Here is a 25,488-nt window from a genome sequence, read left to right on the forward strand (position 1 = left end):
AGCAGGGCAGACAGGCAGGCTCTGTGGAGTGAGGAACAGAGTTGTGTTTCAGGTTAGAAGAAAAATCATATTCAACTTCAAACAAGAACTCCACTCCTCTCTCCACAGATGCTGACAGACACACCAAGTCAGATGCAGATTAAACTGTGACTTTTAGAAGAGAATTAGACATGTACTTGAAATGGAGAAAGCTGAACAGTTGTAGTCAAAAATCAGGTGAGATGAAAGATTCAGGGTTCTGACAACTGCAGGTAATTTGCTTTTATTATAGGCAAAAGGATACATGGGTATGTGCGGGATGGTGCAGCTGGAACTGGTGCAAAGGGAACAGACTAAAGATATTCTCACCTCAGATAAGGTGTTCTTTAGGTGTGTGATCTGAATGGCTGGTGCAGTCTCCAGTTCCTTCTCCCGCCAGATCTGTTTAAGTTTCTCCCTCTCAATTGAGAGGGTGTTGAAGAGGGACTTCAAACCCAAATGAACTGGAAGTTTAATGGGAAAATACAAAGGTGATGCAATCCAGAGAGACTCCGCCTTTTCAAAATGAGCACATCCCGTTAATTTTTTGTTCCTCCCCTTCCCCATTTCTTGCTCACCAAACAAACCGCACAATGCGCAGACAAATGGCAACAGGTGGGAAAGGAAGATGACTGGCTATTTCACTGCTGCACTCAAAATGGTCAAAATGATTTCGTGTGCGCAAACCTCTCCGCTCCTCTGGTAGTGAGTGTGGTGCAAACCCAGCATCATTTTACGACAGTGACAACTGCGATAGGCCCTAGAAAAGTATGCAAATTGATAACTTAGCAACTTGCATTGCTTTCCATTTGAGAGTGTGACTATCTTCTGTTCTGGGATTCCTCAACTGCCCAGCCAAGATGAGGAACTCAGTTTAGAGGATGGTTCGCAGGGGAACCCAACAGTAGATGGTAGTTTCATAATAACTCAAAAGAGCCCGGCGAACACTCTGAGGTCATGGGTTCACGTCCTGGCTACGGCAGCTGGTGAGATTGAAATTCTTCAGATTTATTTTCTCATTACATGGCCTGCTGTTAGGAGGGACATTGCATTCCTATTGCCATCCCTAACCAGGATGGTTAACGTAAACACTATGAAATAACCCACATTTTTAAACAGGAAAGGAATTAAGCCTCATGGGAAAAGTTCAAACACGCATTAAAATAATGCGGTCCTGTGCAGAAAGCCAAATAGTAAAGGGAAATGATTCGTGTTTCACTGTTGTGCACATCTTTTGATATTTTAACTAATTTCAAAACAATACTGCATTGCTAGTTAAAGATTGAAAGAGAAATCCAAATTCACTGTTTCAATCAGTTGACTGTCATCAGATTTCATTCATAACAATTGCATATAAAGATTTAAACAAGGCAAGCACAATTAACTTAATAAGTTCCTAACGTTATATATTCTGCACTCCAATTTACGTACTGCTTCCCCTTCCCCCTCCATTAAATCTAATTAATTTTAGGGCCCACTTTAAGTACACTACAGTCCTGTGGAGAATTTCCTCAGCTCCACCTATTCTCAGAGATAACCCATTCACTTTCTCTATACTGTGGAAGGCTCAGTTCCTTGGTTTGGTTATTTTTATAATTCATCCAAACTACCGTGGTTGCTTTCCTTTGCGTTAAGACACTGGGGCCAATTGTAGATGGCAGTCATCTCTGTACTGCCCCTCAAAATTCAAACAGAGATGAAGCCTCCCGTCTCCAGAAAGACAATCATGAAGTTGGTGTTGACTCCGTTTATACTGTAAGTCAGTCTAACTGCTAGTTACTTCAACTAACTCAGTGAGGCGCAAACCACACAGTGTCTAAACAGCAACCTGAACAAAAAAAAAAACACTATCCCAGCAAATGCCTAGATACACTGAAACCAGAGAACTGCAACTATCTCCATGATGGCACAGTCTGCTCTGGACTATCCTCTGTGGAGAAAGAGAGGAAAGGAACGTGCTTAACAAAGCAGAGTCTGCAGCTGCATTGTGCTAACTCCCAGCATTATTGAGTGGGCATGCTGGCACGGTCATTTATAACCAGTAAGTGGCCAAGACAGAAGTCTGAGCCAGAATTGAGAGATCAGGAAGCAAGGCTGCTGAGTCTTATATATTTATGATGCAAGTTGTCACACACTGAAGACATCAAACAGTTACAACACCTTGTTGACGTCAACAAGTATTCCAACAGCCACACTGGGCTGCTAAAAAAAAAGACACAGTCCTGCGGCTACCCCATTCCCAACTCAACGGAGTTTGCATTTTGCATCAGCAAAGGACAGCACTTTGTAACAGAAACATCAGTTAGCTCAAACTGTTCAAGCTTTTTCCACAATTCAGCTAGATCGCAGTCCATCTATACTTCACTTCAATTTACCTGCTTCTATTACACACACCCTTTAATAAAAAACACATTGTATACCCAATGCCAGCCTTGAGTGTTTCAACTGTCTTTTGGGGGAAAAGACTTCCAGATTGTCTGAGAATTAGGGCCAGATAGGGCAGTACGGTGGCTCAATAGTTAGCACTGCCACCTCTCAGCACCAGGACACAGGTTCAATTCCAGCCTCAGATGACTGTTGGTGTGGACTTTACACATTCTCCTCGTGTCCGTGTGGGCTTTCTCTGGGTGCTCCGGTTTCCTCCCACAATCCATGGATGTGCAGGTTAGGTGGATTGGCCATGCTAAATTGCCCATAGTTTAGGCACATTAGTCAGAGGGAAATGGTTCTGGTTGGGTTACTCTTCAGAGGGTCAGTGTGGACTTGTTGGGCCAAAAAGGGCCTGTTTCCACACTGTAGGGAATGTAATCAAAATCATCCAGGAGAGATGTTAGGAGGCACACAAAGGGTGATAGAAGTTTGGAACATCTCTTCCACAATCAGCATTGGATGCTGGATCAGTTGTTAATTTTAAATCTGTGGTAGATAATTTTTTGTTAATCCAAGTATATAAACACACCAAAATGGAGTTAGGGCACAGATCGGTTATTGGGTGGTGGAACAGGCTCGAGGGGCTGAATGGCCTACTCCTGTTCCTCTCCCTCTATTTCCACTACTAAGTATGAACTAATTCCTGACTTTCCCATCAATGGTTAACACTGTTGACTTGACAATTACGCTCCCAAGTTCTGGTTTTCCCCTACCAATGCAAATATAGTTTATCTGTATCAAAACCCTTAATTATTTTGAATGCAGTACATCAATTATTCTTCAACTCCTTAAATTGAAGAGCATACTGTATTTCCACAACTCAAATCAATTTAAATCTCAGCAACACACAGATGAATCTGCGCTGTACCCTCCCTAAGGGCTAACCTGTGTGGGGCTCCCTCACTGTTACCTTTCTGCGATACAGAACAGAAATCCTGCTGTAGCTGAAAATAATCTTCTTTTATCGTCATGGGGACAGAGACACTTTTCCAGTCCAGGCAGTCAGGCAAACTGGGTGTGGAGACATGCAACTTTGCAGAACGCATAACATCAGAGGAGGTCTAGAGTGAAAAATATTGTTAAAACAAAGAGTCAGTCATCATTCAGAAAAATGAAAAAATAAAATCCGACCTGCCAGCCTGGAGAAGTGGCTGATGAACAGTAACATTCTGCTCAGGAAATAGAACTGTCCCGTACAGTAACCTATAGAACATGGAATGTAGAATCTGCACTTTCCAATGCAGAGCCTGGATGTTAAGAAACCATTCTCTCCCCGTCACCCCATAACACCAATCATAATGAAATCAATTGGTTATTAAGTCTGTTGTTCTCTACATAAAATATTTCTCTGTTAAACCTGCAGGCACAGTTTCCATCCTCCTGTTAGCTTTTTATGCCTCTCACTCAGCTTGGTAATAGGCCACTAGTGCTTTATTAAAATTGCTGGCAGATCATACAAAACAATAACCAAGTCTCGACTGCCAACAGCAGCATGCAACAAGTCCAATCCCAAGTTTCTGAGGCTTTACACAATTTCTCTACAAAACAGAGACTTTAATTGGATTGGACCTTGACCAGAATCAACAGCTTTCTTGCACGTTGGAAGTCAGTTTGCATTGCTACATGCTTCCAACCCCACTCCAATTTTCTCTCCTGAAGGTGGTGACTCTTAATTACTAATCTGCCAAAGGGAGTCCAGTATCTATTCACATCACAACTGGTCCAATCCCGTTTTCACCTGAAGCACAGGTGAGCTCACATCTCAGGAGTCAATGGAAAACCCTCATGCACCATGTCTCATTCCTCAACATCTCTAATTCAGGAGTATTGCAGCAAATTGTTCCTAAACATTCAAAACCCAGGTTGGCCATCTAGCCTGGCCTTTCAGGTGCTTACAGTTTAAGGGAGATGGTGGCAGATTGGCAAAAGTTACCACTGAAGATGTTACCTAGTAGGGTGACGAAATGTCTGTAAATGAACCTTCAAGCTCAGTGAGCAAACCTACATCCAAAACCTCAACCTGAGCTACAAATCTTCTCAAAACTTACTATTTTACAGCAATTGATGATATGCTCATTATTGAGCCTAACTTTCAACTGCAGATTTATTTATTAAGTTCACATTCTGCCACCGATCATTATAGTAACTGAACCCATTCCTCAAAGCAGAAGGTTGTAGATTATTACTCTGGTGATATTGTCCTTAGACCAGTATCTTCCCCACTCCCCCACAATCCCACATTGAGGCAGCAAATTCTGTTAAAATAAAAATCAATACTTGCACAGAAGTTTTAAACAACCTTGAATCTTTCAATCACACTTCACATTCAGTGAGTTACATCTAAAATCCTAGCTACTCTCATGACGTTGATAAACACAGGGGCTAGTTCTGCCAGGAGCAAGGTCCTGCAAACACCTAGATTATCTAGGCCAGATTATCTGTTCAAAAGTTAGAGGTGAAGCCTGGAAATGTTGATGAGAAGAATCTGGAAAATTCCCCCAATTCTCCCTCAAAATACTTCCCTAACATCATTTATGTTCACCTACCCTGCTAAGCTGGACTTCAGAAAGAGGCCTATCAGAGTAAGAGAAAGTGAGGACTGCAGATGCTGGGGATCAGAGCTGAAAAATGTGTTGCTGGAAAAGCACAGCAGGTCAAGCAGCATCCAAGGAGCAGGAGAATCAACGTTTCGGGCATAAGCTCTTCCTGAAGAAAGGTTTATGCCCAAAACGTCAATTCTCCTGCTCCTTGGATGTTGCCTGACCTGCTGCGCCTATCAGAGTAGGCCTATCAGAAAGATGGCTCCCTCTGCACTCAAAGTGTGAGTGCACATTATATACTCGTTAATGGATAGGGTTGAACCAGTAACCCTTTAACCTGCAGCTTAAGTATCACCGCTTGAGTCATATTGGCTGACATTTTACTGCTGAACTCTTCATTTAAAAAGAACATTTCACAAAGAACAGTTCTATAGGTTAAGCATCATGGGAGTTTCACATTATGGCAATCAGCATAAAGCAGCCATTGTGAGAGATTATATTCAGATGATCATTCCTTGCCTCAAGTTCAAACATGGGGGTTGCAATCAAACAGAGAGCCAGTGTCTCATCGTCTGCATAAATTATTTTGCTTTGTATTTTAATAAAGGCCATAAAAAAGACAAAGTAAATAGATTAATTCCAGCAATAGCTGGGAAATCTCAAAAGGACACATTTGAAATATCACATGGGGCTGATTCCATCCTACAATGCCTTGGAAATAATGCAATATTCTGAACTTAAATGTATTCAAAACATGACTCAAGGAGTTGAGTCAGTGTAGATTTGTAATGATTTTAAGTTAGGCACTGATGAGAAGAAAAAAATCCATCTTTTCAGCTAACGATTTCAAACTTCTCTTTGATTTGGAATTACTTATTTTTTAAATTGAATCCTATGCGTTGCACACAAGATCAGCGACCAAAGAAAAACAGTGAACTACCCCAGTTTTCCTCCTTTTTCTGAAGGCAGAGGTTCAAATGGAATGCCTCCAGATACTGAGCATATAATACCCATGGTAACTCTAGTGCAGTGCTGAGGGAGTGCCTTCAATCAAAAGATCCTTCAGATGCAAAGTCACACATGAACATTGGGACTGGATTTTATGCTTGTTGGTCTTGTTTTGGCTGGGTGGGGATGTACTCATCCCCGATCCAAAAAGGGTTGTGGGTTCAAGTGCCACTCAAGACTGGAACACAAAATCCAGGGAAATGTAGCACGGAGTAGTACGGAGGGAGTGCTACAGTGATGCAGGTGCCACTTTTCAACTCAGGCAATAAACTATGGTCTTCCTGGTGAAGAGCTTATGCTCGAAACAGACTCTCCTGCCCCTCAGATGCTGCCTAACCGGCTATACTTTTCCAGCACCACACTTTTTGACTGATCTCCAGCATCTGCAGTCCTCACTTTCTCCTATGGTCTGGTTGTACTTTTAATATTAATGCAAAAGACCCAGCGAAACCTTTGGAAGGTAATCAGGGTATTCTCAACGTCGCAGTCAATATTTAATCTTGTGTCAAGGCTTGCTTCTACTTGGAAAAGATCGAGGCGCCGAGGAACCTGGGCTGATATTCTCTGGAGGTTAGAAGAACGAAATGTGATCTAATTTGAAACAAACATTCTGAAGAGGTTTGACAGGTCAAACAGACAGGCTAATTCCCCTTGCTGGGGAATTGAGAGCATGCAGTTGGTGGGGGGGGGGTGGCAGCAGGGGTAGAAGTACATAATCTCAGAGTAAAGAATGTGATCATTTAGGACCAAGATGAAAAGTTATTTTTTCACTCAAAAAGGAGAGACTTGACCTCACCAGTTATGAGCATCTCTGGTTTGGAGCTGGACTCTTTCCCATTTTGGGTTGAGGGTGTAGTGCTGGAAAAGCACAGCAGGTCAGGCAGCATCTGAGGACAGGAGAATTGACGTTTCGGGCATAAGCCCTTTATCAGGGATGACAATTTTCAATTTTGCTCCACTCCAAGCCCAAAAGATCATGAACTTAAATGATATTGATTATTGATGCTGCTGGGAACACTAGGGCTCATTGGCACAGTGATAGTGTCCCTACCTCTTGACCAGAACACCTGGGCTCAAGTCACAACTGCTCCAGCATAAAGTTGCGCTCTTCTGCATTAACTTACAGACTGAGCAAAACCTGCTGCTAAAACGAGGGAACACCAGACTAATGAAAGTTGGAAGACTTTCCACAGGTAGAAATGCAAATCAAACATTACCTTTGTCTCATCTTTTGCAAAACTTTGGGTGCACCATATTTTGGAGGAACGTTTCTCTTTCTTTGGTTTGTCAGTGAGGAAACCCTGAGGCAATTCAAAAAGCAAAAGATACCATTTTGAAAATAGCAAATGCAGCAGATTGTCATAAACTAGAACAATGGTTTGAAATGGAAAAAAATGGTGCTCAGTTCGGGAATTCCATTACATATTAATTTTGGGAACAGTGACTGAAGTGAACAATTAGTGTCTCAGCTTAATTTGTTACACTATGCCAAACGTTGCAAATCATGAGAAAAAAGAAAATCAAGTAGTGGTGTTAACCATACCCTGTCACAGATGGGATTCCTAAAACATGGTGTCATCTTAGAAATAAAGTTCTATTTTGGTTCCTTCCACCCGCTACCCCCCACTCTCACCCCTTTCCTTAAAGGAATACTGTTTTATTTTAAATATAGGAGGAATCACACCCTAGTATTTAATTTGCTAAATATCAGTGAATACAAATACTTTCAAGGAAGGAATGGTTTTGCAGTGTTCAGAAGCCAGTTATCCTCTGGTTTGTTCTTGGGTTCCATGACAGAGCCAGGGGGTCGTACTGGTCTAAAAGACTCCGAGCTGGTGGGAAGCAGGGTTTTAGCAATCTCTAAGTTGCAAAAACCTTGCACCATTTACACCATTTCCTTCCGAAGTTGCTTCCACTTTTCCACTCGACAGGAGTCTACAATTGTCTACAATTCACCGAAACGATTTTACTGCAAAACTTCCACCACTTCCTAGCCCCATATTTTATTGTATGTAACCAGTTCAGGTAGAGCAGACATTGATCTTTTCTGTGCTATATCAATCCTTAAAACTGTCCAAAACAATCCATTTAAATTTTAAGTTCCCTTTAAACTGATTTAGAAAAACGTAGTAAAATTTCCCACAGGTTTGCTGTCAAACTATCAGCACACTAACAAAAGATTCCTCTCTATCTTTCTCTCAGGAAGAAAAGCAAGTAATAATTCTCAGAGATAAGTGCTCCCTTGATGATCAATTATAATTGGAGCACTGGATTACAAACAAGCTATCTGCTTTTAATTTTAATGCAATTAATCCCAGCCCTGTTGTTTCATACAATAGCCAAATTTAAAATCCCTCTTTTCTGGTTTAAATAATTTATAACCATAACTAACCTGAATTTATGATTGAAGTGAGTTGCTGCATCTTCAGTCTTAACATCTACTGCCTTCTTCTGATGCAGACAAAATAAGAATAGATTTCCTCACACTGGTTTCATAATATTGCCACAGCTTTTCTTTCGAACGTCATGTAAATGCTGGCCCAGCCAATGACACCCACATCCCATAAACAAATCATTAAAATAAATTACTCCAGTTCCTTTTCATCAACACTGGTTTTATGGTGACCTTCTGTCCTCCATTCCTATTGCACCTGACTCGTTCTGATGTGCTCACTCACTGCTGCCAGCAGATCTTTGCTATCTCAGCTGAACAGCCAGTCCTTTTCAAACAGAGTTTCAGCAGACTGACTGTGGCAGGCACCACAGTTCCAGTCCTCCCCTTGTCCAGTGTCTTCAAGGAGAAAGTGAGGACTGCAGATCAGAGCTGAAAATGTGTTGCTGGAAAAGCGCAGCAGGTCAGGCAGCATCCAAAGAGCAGGAGAATCGACATTTTGGGCATGAGCCCTTCTTCAGGAATGAGGAAAGTGTGTCCAGCAGGCCAAGATAAAAGGTAGGGAGGAGGGATTTTGGGGAGGGGCATTGGAAATGCGATAGGTGGAAAGAGGTTAAGGTGAGGGTGATAGGCCGGAGTGGGGGTGGGGGCGGAGAGGTCAGGAAGAAGAAGATTGCAGGTTAGGAAGGTGGTGCTGAGTTTGAGGGTTGGGACGGAGACAAGTTGGGGGGGGGGGGGGAAGAAAGGGGAAATTAGGAAACTGGAGAAATAAGAGTTCATCCCTTGTGGTTGGAAGGTTCCTAGGCAGAAGATGAGGTGCTCTTCCTCCAGCCATTGAGTTGCTTTGATCTGGCGATGGAGGGGTCCAAGGACCTGCATGTCCTTGGTGGAGTGGGAGGGAGAGTTGAAGTGTTGAGCCACGGGGTGATTGGGTTGGTCAGTCCGGGTGTCCCAGAGGTGTTCTCTGAAATGTTCCGCAAGTAGGCGGCCTGTCTCCCCAATATAGAGGAGGCTGCAGCGGATGCAGTAAATGACGTGTGTGGAGGTGCAGGTGAATTTGTGGCAGATATGGAAGGATCCCTTGGGGCCTTGGAGGGAAGTAAGGGTAGAGGTGTGGGCGCAAGTTTTGCATTTCTTGCAGTTGCAGGGGAAGGTCCCGGGAGTGGAGGTGGAGTTGGTGGGGGGTGTGGACCTGATGCGGGAGTCACGGAGGGAGTGGTCTTTTCGGAACGCTGATAGGGGAGGGGAGAGAAATATATCCCTGGTGGTGGAGTCTGTTTGGAGGTGGCAGAAATGACGACGGATGATACAATGTATGTGGAGGTTGGTGGGGTGGTAGGTGAGGACCAGTGGGGTTCTGTCCTGGTGGCGATTGGAGGGGCGGGGCTCAAGGGCGGAGGAGCGGGAAGTAGAGGAGATGCGGTGGAGAGTATCGTCGACCACATCTGGGGGGAAATTGCGATCTTTGAAGAAGGAGGGCATCTGGGTTGTACGGTATTGGAACTGGTCCTCCTGGGAGCAGATGCGGCAGAGACGAAGGAATTGGGAATATGGGATGGCGTTTTTACACGGGGCAGGGTGGGAGGAGGTGTAGTCTAGGTAGCTGTGGGAGTCGGTCGGTTTATAATGTCTGCAAATATATCCTCTGCAAACTGGTGGAACATCTCATCTTCAAAACTAGGTAGTTTACAACCTTCTGGAGTTCAACCCCTTCAAATATTGCAATTGTACCAGCCTCCACCACTTTCTCTGGCAGCTCATTCCACAAGCATAGCACCGTTTGTGTGAAAAAGTTGCCCATTACGTCTCTTATATATCTTTCCCCTCTCACCCTAAATCTATGCCCTCTAATTCTGGACTCTCCCACCCCAGGGAAAGGACCTTGTCTATTTATCCTATCCATGCCCCTCATGATTTTGTAAACCTCTATAAGGTCACCCCTCAGCCTCCGACGCTCCAGGGAAAACAGCCCCAGCCTGTTCAGCCTCTCCTTATAGCTCAAATCCTCCAACCCTGGCAACATCCTTGTAAATCTTTTCTGAACCCTTCATTGAGTGATTAGAAGAGGAATCACTGGTTAATTATCCCTCCTGTGCCTGGGACACAGGTAAATTTAGCATGTTTGCATAAGAACCCTCAAACCTGCTCTGCCATTCAATTAAATCAATTCTGGAGATCAGCTTACTCTATACAGGCTGGGACCTAGAACCTTCCTGTCTTTATGTTTGAAAGAAACTCAAATCTTTCACCCAGATTATGGTTTTTACATCTGTTACTGCTGAGGGAAGCATATTCCTTGCATTGAAAACACAAAATGTCCATAAACTAAACTGCTCAAAACTAATGGCTTTTTAAAAAAGTGTTTAAATAATTACTGCACGTGAACATCAACTCCATACTTTTGCTTTCCCTGTCAGTTATTAGAGTCAAACCATTCAATATTTAAGTTTCCATTTTTAAATGCGATTGCAATTTTTCACACATATCCAATCTTTGGCTCCTTACTCACAGATACCGACACCACAGCACAACACAATACCTCATTCATAAGAGTAACTGCTCTCTCCCTTGTATTCTCTACACCAAAAAAAAATTCATTCATGAAATGTGGGCACTGCTGACTGGGCGGCACAAGCCCAAGAAAGCAACTCCCTATCACTTTCCCACAGGCTTGGCAATAAAGGATGGACAACAGATGTTGGTTTATCCAGCAATACCTAGCCACCTTTCACCTGATGTGGTCTGCCCTGATCCACCGACTCGCAGAACTCCGAGTGGAGAGTGACAAAAACAGGAGGGTCATTCGGGATGGCACTGAGCACATTGAGAGCAGACAGAGGTGAAACCAAGTCGACGGACAGAACTCTCAAACTTTCAACCAACCCACCTAAACAACCCAACCCTTCAAGCACTGGCTTCACCCCCAACATGTGCCACAACCTACCAATCACACGCTGGATGTATCCAGTGAACCAGGGTGCAGGCAAGTGAGACTCAACTTTCAGAGGCTCATATCTGTGCAATGTCATTAGTGTCATACCTGAGCATCACCAATGATGGGTGCTGAGTGAACTCGGTCCACCACCTCCAGCCTCTGCAGGAGTTTATTCAACTCTCCCAGATTGGATTGACATTCACCAAGATCTAAAAGGTTTCAGAACACAAGATTTGTAAACAAGGTGAATACGCTGTGTATGAGCACTTGTCCCCAAAGACTCATGTTGAAAGCCCAAGGGATCAAAAATGTTCTTTCTTGTTCCCACTTTGAGATCTGATATTGGATGGATAAATGCTTTACTTTGGCTTTTCCTTTCACCTCTGACTGACTTCTGCCCCCCCCCCCGAAGACACTAAATGACTCTCAAGTAGGTTTTTGAGAGCGCTGGCATTCGTCTTAAGTGGTTTAATCCTCATTTTCAAGTCCTCACACCATGTTATCACTAGCCCCAGGACTCAGGTGTCCTGCACTCATCCAGTTCTGTTCCTTGAACATTCCCAATTTTAAATCACTGTCACTGGTATGTAGCAGGTGACCAGGCTCCAAGGCTCTGAAATTTCCATTCATATCACTGCCTCTCTCTCTCCTCTAAGGCCAATCTTAGCTCTTCTGGTCACCTGCCCAAACAATGCCTCATACAGTGACTGAAATGCCTCCTAACACTCATGGGAAGAACCAGCCAACTGTTTAATTACATTTAAGTTGTGATATAAATACACTTATTGTCAATCTTCTCGAACGAGTCCAGCTGAAATCAGTAGGTTATTTGATTGCATCAGACGGTTAGATAGGGTGGACAGTGAGAGTCTTTTGCCTCGGATGATGACATCTGCCTGTATGAGGGGGGCATAGCCACAAGTTGAGGGGTGACAGATTTAAGACAGAACTTAGAGGCAGGTTCTTTACTCAGGAACGTGGTAAGGGCGTGGAATGCCCTGCCTGCGAATGTAGTTAACTCAGTCATATTTGGGGCATTTAAACACAGTCCTTGGATAAGCATATGGATGATGATGGGATAATGTAGGGGGATGGGCTGAGATTAGTTCACAGGTCAGCGCAACATCGAGAGCCGAAGGGCCTGTTCCGCACTGTATTGTTCTCTGTTCTAATGCCTATGCTCACCATGAGTACACTGTCCAATAAACAAACATGGGCAGAGACGAAGTGAAGGGAACTGAACCCATTCTGTTTCTGCAAGAGACCAGCTCATACTTAACACATTCAGTTATAGCTGAGAGCTTAATGCACTGATTGAGGGGCACTGAATGAGGAAAAAGCATTTTCTCAGAGCTTATGAACTAATCGCTGTTCCTCTTTAGGAATCAATTCCAAAAAAGATGCAGAATTGATTTAGTCTGAAGAGATATCCCGAGATATCTGCTGCCAATTACAACATAGATCATCTACAAAAGAACATTGGACGTATGAACAGGCTGATGTCAAAGAAAACTGGAGGTCCTGTGGGCCAGAAACTCCAGGTTCTCCACTCAGAGCTGGATGGCCACAGTACGTTCATTATGTGGCAGTGAGTGGATGGATGATCAAGCTCTCAGTCATTCCAATAAACCCCTGGAAAGTGGCACAGTTTCCTGGTCAGCCAGTTTGTGATAGCTGCAGCACAACAGCTTCCCACATGAAAAAGATGCCACACACGTTATTGCCAGAGCCAAGCGCCATCCTCATTCCAAGAGACACGCTACGCACACAAAATTACCTTTAGCACACTGATCCCATTCTTCAGACTGCTGTAACCACGGTGCCGTCACTGCCTGTCCAGTTACAGGGACTGAAGGAAGCTGATTGTCGTCTTTAAACAAATCTCCACTGAAGGAGCCACTCTTCTGCGCCTAAACAATTAATTAAGATGATATTGGCTCCACAGAAACAGAGCACTGACAACAGAAAAGACTTTTATCTTTTAAATAACTGGGCTGCATCACCAGCTCAGATACTAACACAATCATACGATTGAGAAACGTTGAACTAGTTGTGTTGTTAGCTTCCTGGCGCCTCACCCAGGTGAAGTGTGAGATAGCAGCATTCTGGCAGTGATGGGAGAAAGCTGGAGTACACATTGTCGAAACCCAATTGCCTTGAGGAGGCAGTAAGCTGTGATTTTGACCTGTTGCAGTGCATCAAGTCAGTACAGAGCTGTTAGGAAGGGATTTCCAGGACTTTTATCCAGCAACAGTGAAAGAACAGCAGTCCACTCCAAATCAGCACAGTGAGAGACCTGGAGGAGATCTCTCAGCTGGTGATGCTCCCATTTATCTGCTGCTGCCCTTGTCCCTCAAGGTTGTGGGGCAAGACGATATTGCCATAGTGCACCTTGTGGATGGCACACGCTGCTGCTGCTTCTGCATCAACAATGGAGGGAAGTGACTGTTTAAGATGGCAGTAGAGGTCCGGATCAAGCAGAGTTCTGCGTTCTATAAAGCATTTTTTACAATCTTGGGAAGTTCCAATGCTCCTTTAAAACTTCGGCTGCTACATCAATTGTAATGTCGGAATTAATGTTTCCAACATCAATTGTAATGCTGTAATGTTGTAAGTCAAACAGTTTTTTGATAACATTAATTTTCCTTTTAAGTGAGGTTGGTTAACTATTGTCTGACACAGCAAAAGGTAACTCATATCTTTGTTTCAAGTTTGTCCACCCCAGTCCAACACCAGCACCTCTAAGTCATATTTGTTAGCAAATTTACAAAACAGTGAACAAGCTTAGCCGGGGATCGTGCTCAAATCTAGCAGAAACAGCTGAAGTTTTGAATTCAGACAGAAATTAAATATTAAGTTGGAACTTAGGTGTCAAGGCGGGGGAGGGGTGGGGGTGGACAGAAGCATGTAAAGGCTTAGTCACGATATGGGTTTGAAGGAATCTTTTAAACGGTACAGAAATTATTTCTGCTGAATGGAGCAGCAGGTGGCTCAAATGGCCTGCTTCTTACAAAACAAACTGTTTACAACAAAGTTTCCATTTTATTTTGTGCACAGGCTATGTGAGAGAAAGCTGGTCTTAGCTGAGCACCATTAAGAAAGGAGAGGGTGGAGTTTCTTGGTCCCTCAGACTGACCTCTCTTCCCCCAGTCGAACACATTCTCTCCCCTCCCTCCATCCCCAAAACCAGCACAAGCCAATCCAGGTGTCTTTAGTCTTCAGGTGTTTCAGAAAAGCACGTCCCAGAGCAGGATTTCCACATTAGGCTACGATTGAGCTCTAGGAACGAGTCCAAAATGAGAAATGGAAGATGACCTTCCCATGGAAATGGATATACCGCTACATGGCAATGACGTACCTTGCTGCACAGAGGTAAAACAGTACTGGCTGACAGGAATTCTGCTGTCGGAGAGATGGAAAAGTTAAATCCGTTCGCTCCGTATGGAAGTTTAATGGGGTCACCTTTCTGGAACAGTCGGTGATAGCAGAGTTTGGACACCCAGGTACTGAAGACCTCCTGAGATTTTACCTGCAACAACATAAAACAATATCACGTTTATTAGTTTCATTACTCCCACCCCTGAGAGTTCGTTGATAACTCAAGGTTCACTCGAGGGGTATAACACAAGAATTAAAAACCCAGCTGCTTTGCTCCTTTGGGCTTCCTCAAGGAAACTCCATCACTGCTACTGAACAAATACAGAAAGCTACACAGCGAGTCAAATATAGCTATACACCAAGTACTGTAATCGCTCCACTGAGTCACCCTTACTTCCACTTATAGGTCATAGTTTATACAGATCGGATTGTTGTAATAATGCTGTTTTATTTTTGTGCTGTTAAAGATTATGGAACAAAATGAGAAAGAGCCATTTTTAAACAAAAAGAATTGTTTGAACAAGTGGCTGCAGTTTTGAAAGTAAATAACCAGACACCCCCCTCAAACGTTGTGTAAACAACTCTCTGAACAAGCAGTAATTGAAGGTGGTTTGTGGATGATCAAGAGCAGATGGGTTGCTAGCAACAAGTCGATTGGTCTATGGACTAGTGACCAGTTATCAATGACAGACTTTTATTTGCTTGCCAACAATTGTGTGATTGGTTCTCAGGTAACTGAACAATTGGGAGCTGGGAACAAGTTACAGAGAGAGAACTGTTCAGTACTTCCCCAGTTTGCGAGTAGTCTTTCTATTCTCTGCAGTCAAACCTCACTTTAAACCATAAAGGAAACAGTTTTATCTTTTGTGAAACAGTTGCTATAAACTATGACATTGACTCATCAGTTAAAGACTTTAAGAGAACCACCACTTGGTGTCTCTTACCAACTGGCGGAAGCACCTGGAGAAAGACAAAATTGAAACAACATGTTGGCCAACAGCATTGTCATAGGATCATTTCAACAACAGAACGTGGGAACAAAGACTACTGAACTGTCGTTCCAATTTGTCCTCTTTGTCCTTAACCTATTTTATGGTGTCTGCCTGTGTAAAGGGTGTGTATAAGATTGACTCCTGTACTTTTGCCAATGACCTCAAATCTCAATCTTTCAGACACTAACTATTCGGTCGCTGGAAGTAGTTTCTCCTGGTTTCCGCTCCCAAAACCTTTAATGATTCTGAACGTTTCTACAGAACCTCCTTGCAACCTTCACTGCTCAGAAAAGCAGCCCCAGCTTCTTCAGTCTCTCTATGTAATCAAAGTCTCTCATCATTGGTACCAATCTGGTGAATCTCTCCTGTACCACTCCAAAACTTTGGTATTCCTCTTGAAACTTGGTGGTCCAGAACAGAACTCAATGTTCAAGGTGGAGGTTTTAAAATAGTTTACAATAACCTTTTTGATTTTCGATGTATCCTTCTGGTCATAAGGGCAAGGAAAAAGTTGCACCGTAGGCACTTTTATTTTTCATTTCATCTGCTTTCAAATTTCATACATTTTCATTCAATTTTTGTCCGGGTTTACTTACTTGGTACCTGAGCATTATTTCCTTCACTCTTAGGCTGATGACAGGCAACTTTCAACTGTCTTTGATATGATAGTTAGAGAAACTGTTCCCAATGAAAGGGGATTCAAGTGGTTAGTGGGACAGGTTTTAAAACTAAATGATAAAAGAGGAAACAGTGGTGTAGTGATAATGTCAATGGGCTAACGATCCAGAACACCTGGCTATTGTCGGAGAGACAATTTGAATCCCACCACAGAAATTTATTATAGATTTTTATTAAAGTTGATCTCAATGGTGAATATGTAATGATTTTCAACTGGAGTAAAATCCCAGCTGGTTCACTATATCTTCTGAGAAGGAAATCTACCATCCTTACCCTATCTGACCTGCATGTGATTCAAGATCAACTCCAATGTCATTTATTCTTAACTGCCCTGTGAACAATTACAGATAAGCAATGAATCCTGGCCTAGCCTGCAATGTCAACATTCTGGAAAAAAAAAAATTTTAAATGCCAATGCTTACACCCTTATAAAAAGTCTGTGCGGTAGGGTCAAAGTCCAATTTAACAGGAATATCAGGAAAGTCTCTGCTCAAGGAGAGTGAAACGAATGATGGCCTTGTCAGCAATGCTCACGTTCCAAGTATAAATACTAAGACAAAACCTTTCAAATTCCAACAAGTTTATGTACACACAGAGCCTTAGCAATTTAAAACAATTATTATTTACCTTTAGATGATAGAGGTTCTCCTCTGCATCTAAGTCAATGCGTTTGGATTTCTTGTTGATGGACATCACGGAGAGCCCAATGTTGATCGAGCCACGGAGTTTCCCTCTCAGTATCTGTGACGTTAACAAGAGAGTTATGGATATAGATGCCTACACGGTTCTAAGTTATTTCAGATGAATTCCACTGTAGCAATCACACAAATGAAGAGTCACTTACATCTTGCTGAGTCTTGGCATACTTAAGAATGCCCTTTTCCAAGATAAAATACCTCTGAAAAAGGCAAGAAAAGAAAACTGCTAATATACACAAACTTTTTTATTCCGATTTTCTTGACCAAAGGGGGTAACTCTTAGCGGAGTATTGCCTCACAAATAATTTCAGCCATCCATACATCTCACCCACTTGAACATTGTGCAACTAGACAATCAGCAAATGATCAGCTATTGCACTGTGGGATGCATCATAGCCAAACCCAACCTTAGTCTCACTCATGTCACGTTCAGCAGGATTCACAAACTAATTTCTCCTGGGCATCCCACTTCTTCCCTCCATACTTGCCCGAGATAGGACCCCAGCTCCTTTACTGCAGGAGCACAGAGACTAATTATAGCAACATTTAGGATTCTGAAGCATTTCGATAGGATGGATGCTGAGAAATTGACACATTGCTTGGGGAAATTTGAAACATTTGGGCACAGACGTTGGATATGTTGTTGATTATCGAGGAATTTTACTTCACTCAAAGGAGTTCATTTACAGAACTCTCTAGATCCAGAGGACTGCGGACGAGATAGGGTAAATGGACAAGGTCTTTTCCCTGAGGTGGGGGAGTCCAGAACTAGAGAGCATAGGTTTAGGGTGAGAGGGAAAGATATATAAAGGGACCTAAGGAACAACTTTTTCCGCACAGTGTGGTGCACGTATGGAGTGAGCTGCCAGAGGAAGTGGTGGAGGCTGGTACAATTACAGCAAATTCATCTGGATGGGTATATAAATAGGAATGGAAGGGTTGAGAGAATATGGGCCAAATGCTGGCAAATGGGACTAGATTAGGTCAAGACATCTGGTCAGCACAGACAAGTTGGACTGAAGGGTCTGTTTCTGTGCTGTACATCTCTGACTCGATTTACAGGAATCAAGGAATGCGTGGAAAGGGCAGAAAGGAATTAAACCCAGAGAGAGATTAACCATGAGCATATTAGAGAGTGAAGCAGACAGGAGGGCTCCAGTGATCCTACTCCTGGTCCTAATTAGTCACATTCAACTCCAGCTCTTGGTCCAGCTGAAGACAGCCAACTTAGAGATAAAAGCTGGATATTTCCCGGTCTCGCTTCACAATGCAGTACATTGGTCATTGATTGAATCAATCAGTCTGCCTGTGTGACCTTCAATCAGTGTGCATGGCATAGAGGCGGAAGGAAGATCCTCTTCAGTACAGTTCACAACTCCCCAAAAGTGAGTGAGTTATATGGAGAGGCTGAATAGGCTGGGACTTCTCTTTCACTAGTGTGTAGAAACTTATAGAAATTTATAAAATCACGAGGGGTACAGACAAGGTGAATGGCAGGTGTCTTTTCCCTCGGGTGGAGGATTAAGACTAGGGCACATATTGAAGGCCAGAGAAGATTTAAAAAAAAAGACATGGGGGCATATATTTTTTAAAAACACAGAGTGGGTTGTGTGTGAAATTAACTTCACAAGAAGTGGTGGATACTGTTACAGTTAAAACAGTTGAGAGATATTTAGATAAGTACATGAAAAAGAAATGTTTGGAGAGAGATGGGCCAAGTTGGCAGGATTAGTTTAGTTTGGGATTATGTCCAGCACAGACTGGTTGGACTGAAGAGCCACAATGAAGAGTCTGTTTCTCAATGAGCTTCTTTTCTGATTGCTAAAGATATCCTGAACAGCAGGATTTTACAAAAAGAAAATTAAAATGTAAAATAACAGTGCACAGGAGAAGGGGGATAGGGGCAGCTCATTGGCTAAAGTGATGCAGTCTAATTTGCATTTGGTAGATTCAAAGCAAAACCCATCACAGATGTTCACTTGTAACTACTCTCCCAGGAGTTTGACTGATCCCCATCTGCAATATTAAAGAACCATACTACAATGAACTGATGAAAAAGGCTGGAAGAGAAATTCCACCAAAAAAATAATCCCTTCAGTATTGCTTTGCTATCACTAGCATTAGAGAAACCTCGAGCCCAGGTTACTACTGTCACTGCATGCACCTATAGCAATGTTACCGTAATAAAATGCTCTAAGGCATTTTGCAGGAGTGACATTAATATTTTCTTACATGGCCTGGTGTCAAATTTTAGAGTTGCTAATCCAAAGCTTTGTCAAAGAGGTTGGTTCTAAGGAGTGTCTTAAAAAGAGGAACAAGGGGTAGAGATGTGGAGGGAGGGAATTCCAGTTAAGCGCTTTAGGCCCCTGAAGGCATGATCACCAAATGGTGTAACAACTAAAATCAAAATGTTCAAGGCATCAGCGTGAGATGCGTGCAAATATCTGAGAACTGTGGAGGTGAAGGAACACAGGAAAGGAGTCAAAGTTAAGGATGAGTTTTATAAACTTGGCACATTGATTAACTGGGTGCCAGTGAGCTCAGAGGTGATGAAGACTTACTGTGAGTATCAACATGGAAAGCAGATTTTTGGACGACCTCACGTTTATGGGAGCAGAACATTGGAGACTGACCAGAAATCATAGTCTTACTGACGAGAGCAAGAACATAACCTAGTGACGAGAGTGTGAGAACAGCTCAAATTTTAAAACCTGAAGTAGGTAGATGAGGACTAAAGAGTTTAGCAGAAAACCCTTTGGAAGAAAAACATTGACACAAACCTTATGCCAGCCTTTCAGAGGCCATTTCCTCTTCTTCAGCAGGTATCCTTCTTGCCTCTCTAGATCCAGAGATGCACGACTGTTACCCAGTGGCTCCTCCATCACCTCCCAGTTCTCAGAGTTCTGAGCCAGAAGAGAAAACAATAGTTGGTGGGAGACAATGGTTGGCATGTTACTTTTGGTACATTTCCCTAACCCGCCTGAAAGCCTCGACTGCTTCATTTCCTCCTATTTCAAGAATTTCTTCATCAACTGAATAAAACAAAAAAAAAAATCAATCAAGATTGGCAGTGTTTACTGGGCTGAAATTTAAACCAACAAACTAGTTTCCGAGAATGTTTCAATGACACAGGAATTTAAACAAGCTGGTAATTATCTGCTATATAAACAATGCTGTGGAAAGTGAACACTAACAAATGCAGGCAGGCTTTCCTAATGGGCCTGCAGCTACTGCTGTGATGTTCCCCTGGCTGAGCAGTTACTAACATTCTTCATTGCTGCACACACACCCAAACACTGGTATCACCCCAAGTCCAACAGTAAAACCTTCCCATTCTGAACAGAACCATTTATCTGCTGCTCAGTCCTACCCTAACACTGGAGATAAAGAAAGGTACATCCCACTGAATCATCATAGAATCGCTACATTGCGGAAGTGGGCCATTCTACCCATCGTGTTCGCACCTACAATCCAATGAACATCCGAGCCCCCACACGCAACACCTCCCCCCCCCACCCACCCCATCACTGTAACCCTGCATTTCATTACTTTAATCCACCTAACCTACATGTCCCTGGACACTATTGGCAATTTAACATGGCCAATCCACCCTAACCTGCACATCCTTGGACAGTGGGAGGAAACCCACGCAGACATGAGCAGAATGTACAAACTCCACACAGACAGACAGTCGCTTGAGGGTGGGAATTGAACCCGGGTTCCTGGTACAGTGAGGCAGCAGTGCTAACCACTGAGCCATAATTAAGAGAAATTGAAGCCTCTACAAACTGAGCACAGAGTCAAGATTAGAGTGGTTTCTGCAAGGGTTTTTGCCCAAAACATCGATTCTCCTGCTCCTCGGATGCAGCCTCACCTGCTGTGCTTTTCCAACACCACTCTAATCTAGACTCTGATCGCCAGCATCTGCAGTCCTTACTTTTGCCCAAGCACAGAGTGAACCTCATTCTAGTTCTTTTCTAACCAACCTGTTCAGAGCTGTTATTACACACCTCAGGAGGTGGTGGGACCGGAACACAGACCTCCTGGCTCAGATGTAGCTTTACTGCCACTGCAACTCAAGACGCCCTCTAGACCTCATTCCACATTTGTCTTCGAGAGATAGACATTGCTGTGGGAGCCCATTAGTTACCACATTTGCAGCAAAGCCCCATTCTTACAGAAGAATTCCTTTGTGAGATATGAGTGCCGCTGACATGATTAGCTCACTCAGCCGTTTCAGAGGACAATTAAGAATCCATTGCATTGCTGTTGGTGTGGAGTCATATGTGGGCCAGGTCAGGTCAGGACAATCCATTTCCTTCTCCAAAACAGCATGACTGAACCAGATGAGGTTTTTACAACAATTGATGCTTTTGTGTTCACTGTGACTGTTGGAAGGTGGCGTGCAATTCTGGTCTCCTTCCTATCAGAAAGACGTTGTGAAACTTGAAAGGGTTCAGAAAAGATTTACAAAGATGTTGCCAGGGTTGGAGGATTTGAGCTATAGGGAGAGGCTGAACAGGCTGGGGCTGTTTTCCCTGGAGCGTCGGAGGCTGAGGGGTGACCTTATAGAGGTTTACAAAATTATGAGGGGCATGGATAGGGTAAATAGGCAAAGTCTTTTCCCTGGGGTCGGGGAGTCCAGAACTAGAGGGCATAGGTTTAGGGTGAGAGGGGAAAGATATAAGAGAGACCTACAGGGCAACTTTTTCATATAGAGGGTGGTACGTGTATGGAATGAGCTGCCAGAGGAAGTGGTGGAGGCTGGTACAGTTGCAACATTTAAGAGGCATTTGGATGGGTATATGAATAGGAAAGGTTTGGAGGGATATGGACCGGGTGCTGGCAGGTGGGACTAGATTGGGTTGGGATATCTGGTCGGCATGGATGGGTTGGACTGAAGGGTCTGTTTCCATGCTACACATCTCTATGACAGGGATCAACTTTAAACTCCAGATCGGCTTAAAAATTCCACCAGTTACTGTGGTGGGATTTGAACCAATGACCCCAGCATTTAGTCTGGTCCTTAGGTTTGTAGGTCCAGTGACGTTACCTATATGCTACCATCTCTCCTTTGGAGAACAAGCAATAGGTTCAATTCTAATTATACCTCCAATCCAAAAAGGCAACATACTGCACTAGAATAAGAGTGCACATATCCATCAGCATCCAACATTTGCATGTACTCTATCCTACAATCCAAATCGTTCCAATAACAATGAGTTAAACTAGCCCAATCCTTCACACTGTGATCATAGATAATGAAATGGAAATAAACACTATTACAAAATGTTTTCATAAGTTCAAAGAATCAATATTTAGAGAAAACGCTGGAGATAGGGTTATCATAAACCAGAGAGATCAGTTAGCATTTCAAGTAGAAAATCTTTACTAGAAATAAATTCAGGCGAAAAGTTCCTCATCCAACCGTTTAACCGCTGATCTCTTTTCAGATTTTGTAGCTCAAACATTTTCAGTTTCTATTTACAGCAACTAGTTTTTTGCTTTTTTCTTTTTGTCCGAAAAGTCAAAAAATGCATCCACATCAAATAAACAAAGATACATCTCAGTCATGGAGGTCGACGGCACTGAAGAAAAAAAAACGTTCTTCGGCCCATCGAGCTTACTTCCTGGAAGAATAAAAGGGTACAGGAAGGTTAAGAGACCACCTTACCTGTCGAGTGTTGGTGGGTTTCGATGAGGCATTGCTGCTGCTTCTCGTCAAAGTGGATGTTTTTTGGGGAGGAGGGAACACCTTGTCATCACCATTCATGGCTGCTTGGCATTCAAACACCCACACAATCTAGCACCCACAGACTAAAGACACTTGGAGAGGTTGCACTCGGTTCATGTTCATACATTTAGATGCAGTCAATTCCTAAGTAAAATTAAAAAAAAAACAAAAACAAAACCAGTCAAGATTTATTCCAACACTTGCCTTGGAAGCAAAAGGCAACGAACTACATTTTGCTGGAATGTCCTCAGCTTGTGTTCTTAACCTACAAAGAGCTTACACAGACACAAACTATTCTGCCCAGTGTTTATGTACTACATGATCTACTCCCATTCTCTTCATGGTTCTATTCCCTTGTCCATTAACTCGCAATCACTATTTACCCAATCACTTTCTACAACAGCACGTTTCATATTCTCATGGTTTCACACACAGCCTCCTAAACTCAATCTTGAATTTATTAGTAATTATCCTACATTTAGATTAGATTAGATTAGATTCCCTACAGTATGGAAACAAGCCCTTCAGCCCAACAAGTCCACACTGACCCTCCGAAGAGTAACCCACCCAGACCCATTCCCCTACCCTAACACTACGGGCAATTTAGCATGGCCAATTCACCTGACCTACACATCTTTTGTGATTGTGGGAGGAAACCGGACCACCCGGAGGAAACCCACGCAGACACGGCGAGAATGTGCTAACTCCACACAGACAGTCGCCCGAGGCTGGAATCAAACCTGGCTCCCTGGTACTGTGAGGCAGCAGTGCTAACCACTGAGTCACCATGCCTTGTTGTGATCTCTCCCACTATTGGAAACATCTTAGAGTTCCAGCTATTCCATTATCCATCAGGCTCTCCCCTTCTATAGAAAAACGTCCCAGCATGTTCATACCAAACCAGCTACTGAATGCTGGAGGTTAAAACGAACAGTAATTACATGACAGTATGAAATGCTGATGCAGTACTACTATCATTAGGTTTGTTCAAGGTAGTTTATGTTGAATTCAAAGCAAGCTGACAGCTAAAAAGGTATGGATAATGCAGTGAGTTAGACACTTATTTCCTAGACTAGGTTGCAGGGTGGTCCATATCGACAGATGTAGCAATTGGTTGCAAGGATCTAGGTGATAGGACTTCAGTTGTTTCCAAAGCAGTTGTGAGGGATGCACAGTACAACAGGGCACAGTTCACTGACATTTGCCCAGGGAGCACAGGGTATAGTAGCAGGCATTCCAGTTGTTAATGGGATATACACAACCTTCATTAAAGCAAGTCTTTTGGTTATTATCCCCCAGTATCATTTGTGAAATGATTTGTTGCCTGATGTTCTACTGACACAAACAGCAACTGATGGAGATATTGAGGCACAGAACTATGAGAGAAATAGGTACAAACAGCTTCAGGAAGGGCAAGCAGAGAATTTGTGGAAGGAAAATGGAAGATGCTTCTGGATGTCATAGTTAATGAGTATAATATCAGGCTGGTTTCCATCCCCACATGCTGTCCAGGCTGACTCTGCTCGATACAACACGGACACAAATGCCAACTCGAGGACACCTCTTCCTACTGCCCCCTCGACCATGACCCCACCCCCCACCACCAATCCATCATCTCTCAGCCCATACAGAACCTCATCACCTCAGGAGATCTCCCACCCACAGCTTCCAACTTCATAGTCCGGGAACCCCGCACTGCCCGGTTCTACCTCCTTCCCAAGATCCACAAGCCTGACCACCCTGGCCGACCCATTGTCTCAGCATGCTCCTGCCCCACTGAACTCATCTCCAACTACCTTAACACTGTTCTATCCCCCCTAGTCCAGGAACTCCCCACATACGTTCGAGACACCACCCACGCCCTCCACCTCCTCCAAGACTTCAGTTTCCCCGGACCCCAACGCCTCATCTTCACCATGGATATCCAATCCCTCTACACCTCCATCCGCCATGACTAGGGCCTCCAAGCCCTCCGTTTTTTCCTCTCCAGACGTTCCTAACAGTACCCCTCCATCGACACTCTCATTCGTTTGGCCGAACTGGTCCTCACCCTTAATTTCTCCTTTGAATCCACCCACTTCCTCCAGACCAAAGGGGTAGCCATGGGCACACGTATGGGCCCCAGCTATGCCTGTCTCTTTGTTGGCTACGTAGAACAGTTGATCTTCCGTAATTACACCGGCACCACTCCCCACCTCTTCCTCCGCTACATTGATGACTGCATTGGCGCCACCTCGTGCTCCTGCGAGGAGGTTGAGCAATTCATCAACTTCACCAACACATTCCACCCTGACCTTAAATTTACCTGGACCATCTCTGACACCTCTCTCCCCTTCCTGGACCTCTCCATCTCCATTAGTGACGACCGACTGGACACTGACATTTTTTACAAACCCACCGACTCCCACAGCTACCTGGATTACACCTCTTCCCACCCTATCTCTTGCAAAAATGCCATCCTGTATTCCCAATTCCTCTGCCTCCGCCGTATCTGCTCCCAGGAGGACCAATTCCACCATAGAACACACCAGATGGCCTCCTTCTTTAGAGACCGCAATTTCCCTTCCCACGTGGTTAAAGATGCCCTCCAACACATCTCGTCCACATCCCGCACCTCCGCCCTCAGACCACACCCCTCCAACCATAACAAGGACAGAACACCCCTGGTGCTCACCTTCCACCCTA

General features: G+C 43.6%; 1 protein-coding gene across 5 annotated transcripts in view; it reads right to left on the bottom strand.

Moving 5' to 3' along the window:
* LOC122539812 (oxysterol-binding protein-related protein 6-like) overlaps positions 1-25,488 on the bottom strand; it is a 96,463-nt gene that overhangs the window by 38,532 nt on the left and 32,443 nt on the right. For 4 of the 5 annotated variants that reach the window (XM_043674876.2, XM_087977792.1, XM_087977793.1 and 1 more), the window contains exons 2-11: positions 22,744-22,947; positions 19,850-19,972; positions 17,216-17,269; positions 16,999-17,112; positions 14,682-14,852; positions 13,101-13,233; positions 11,429-11,532; positions 7,214-7,297; positions 3,359-3,509; positions 349-482 (exon numbers count right to left, since the gene is read on the bottom strand). In XM_043674876.2, coding sequence (XP_043530811.2) covers positions 349-482; positions 3,359-3,509; positions 7,214-7,297; positions 11,429-11,532; positions 13,101-13,233; positions 14,682-14,852; positions 16,999-17,112; positions 17,216-17,269; positions 19,850-19,972; positions 22,744-22,842 — 1,167 coding nt within the window. In that variant the 5' untranslated portion in view covers positions 22,843-22,947. The remainder of the gene's footprint in view (positions 1-348; positions 483-3,358; positions 3,510-7,213; positions 7,298-11,428; positions 11,533-13,100; positions 13,234-14,681; positions 14,853-16,998; positions 17,113-17,215; positions 17,270-19,849; positions 19,973-22,743; positions 22,948-25,488) is intronic. The other variant, XM_087977794.1, reaches the window with a different exon arrangement.

The sequence above is a fragment of the Chiloscyllium plagiosum genome, unplaced genomic scaffold (genome assembly GCF_037043375.1).
Source record: "Chiloscyllium plagiosum isolate Xiang-an unplaced genomic scaffold, Cpla_swu_hap1 HiC_scaffold_32, whole genome shotgun sequence".
NCBI classification, from domain to species: Eukaryota; Metazoa; Chordata; class Chondrichthyes; order Orectolobiformes; family Hemiscylliidae; genus Chiloscyllium; species Chiloscyllium plagiosum.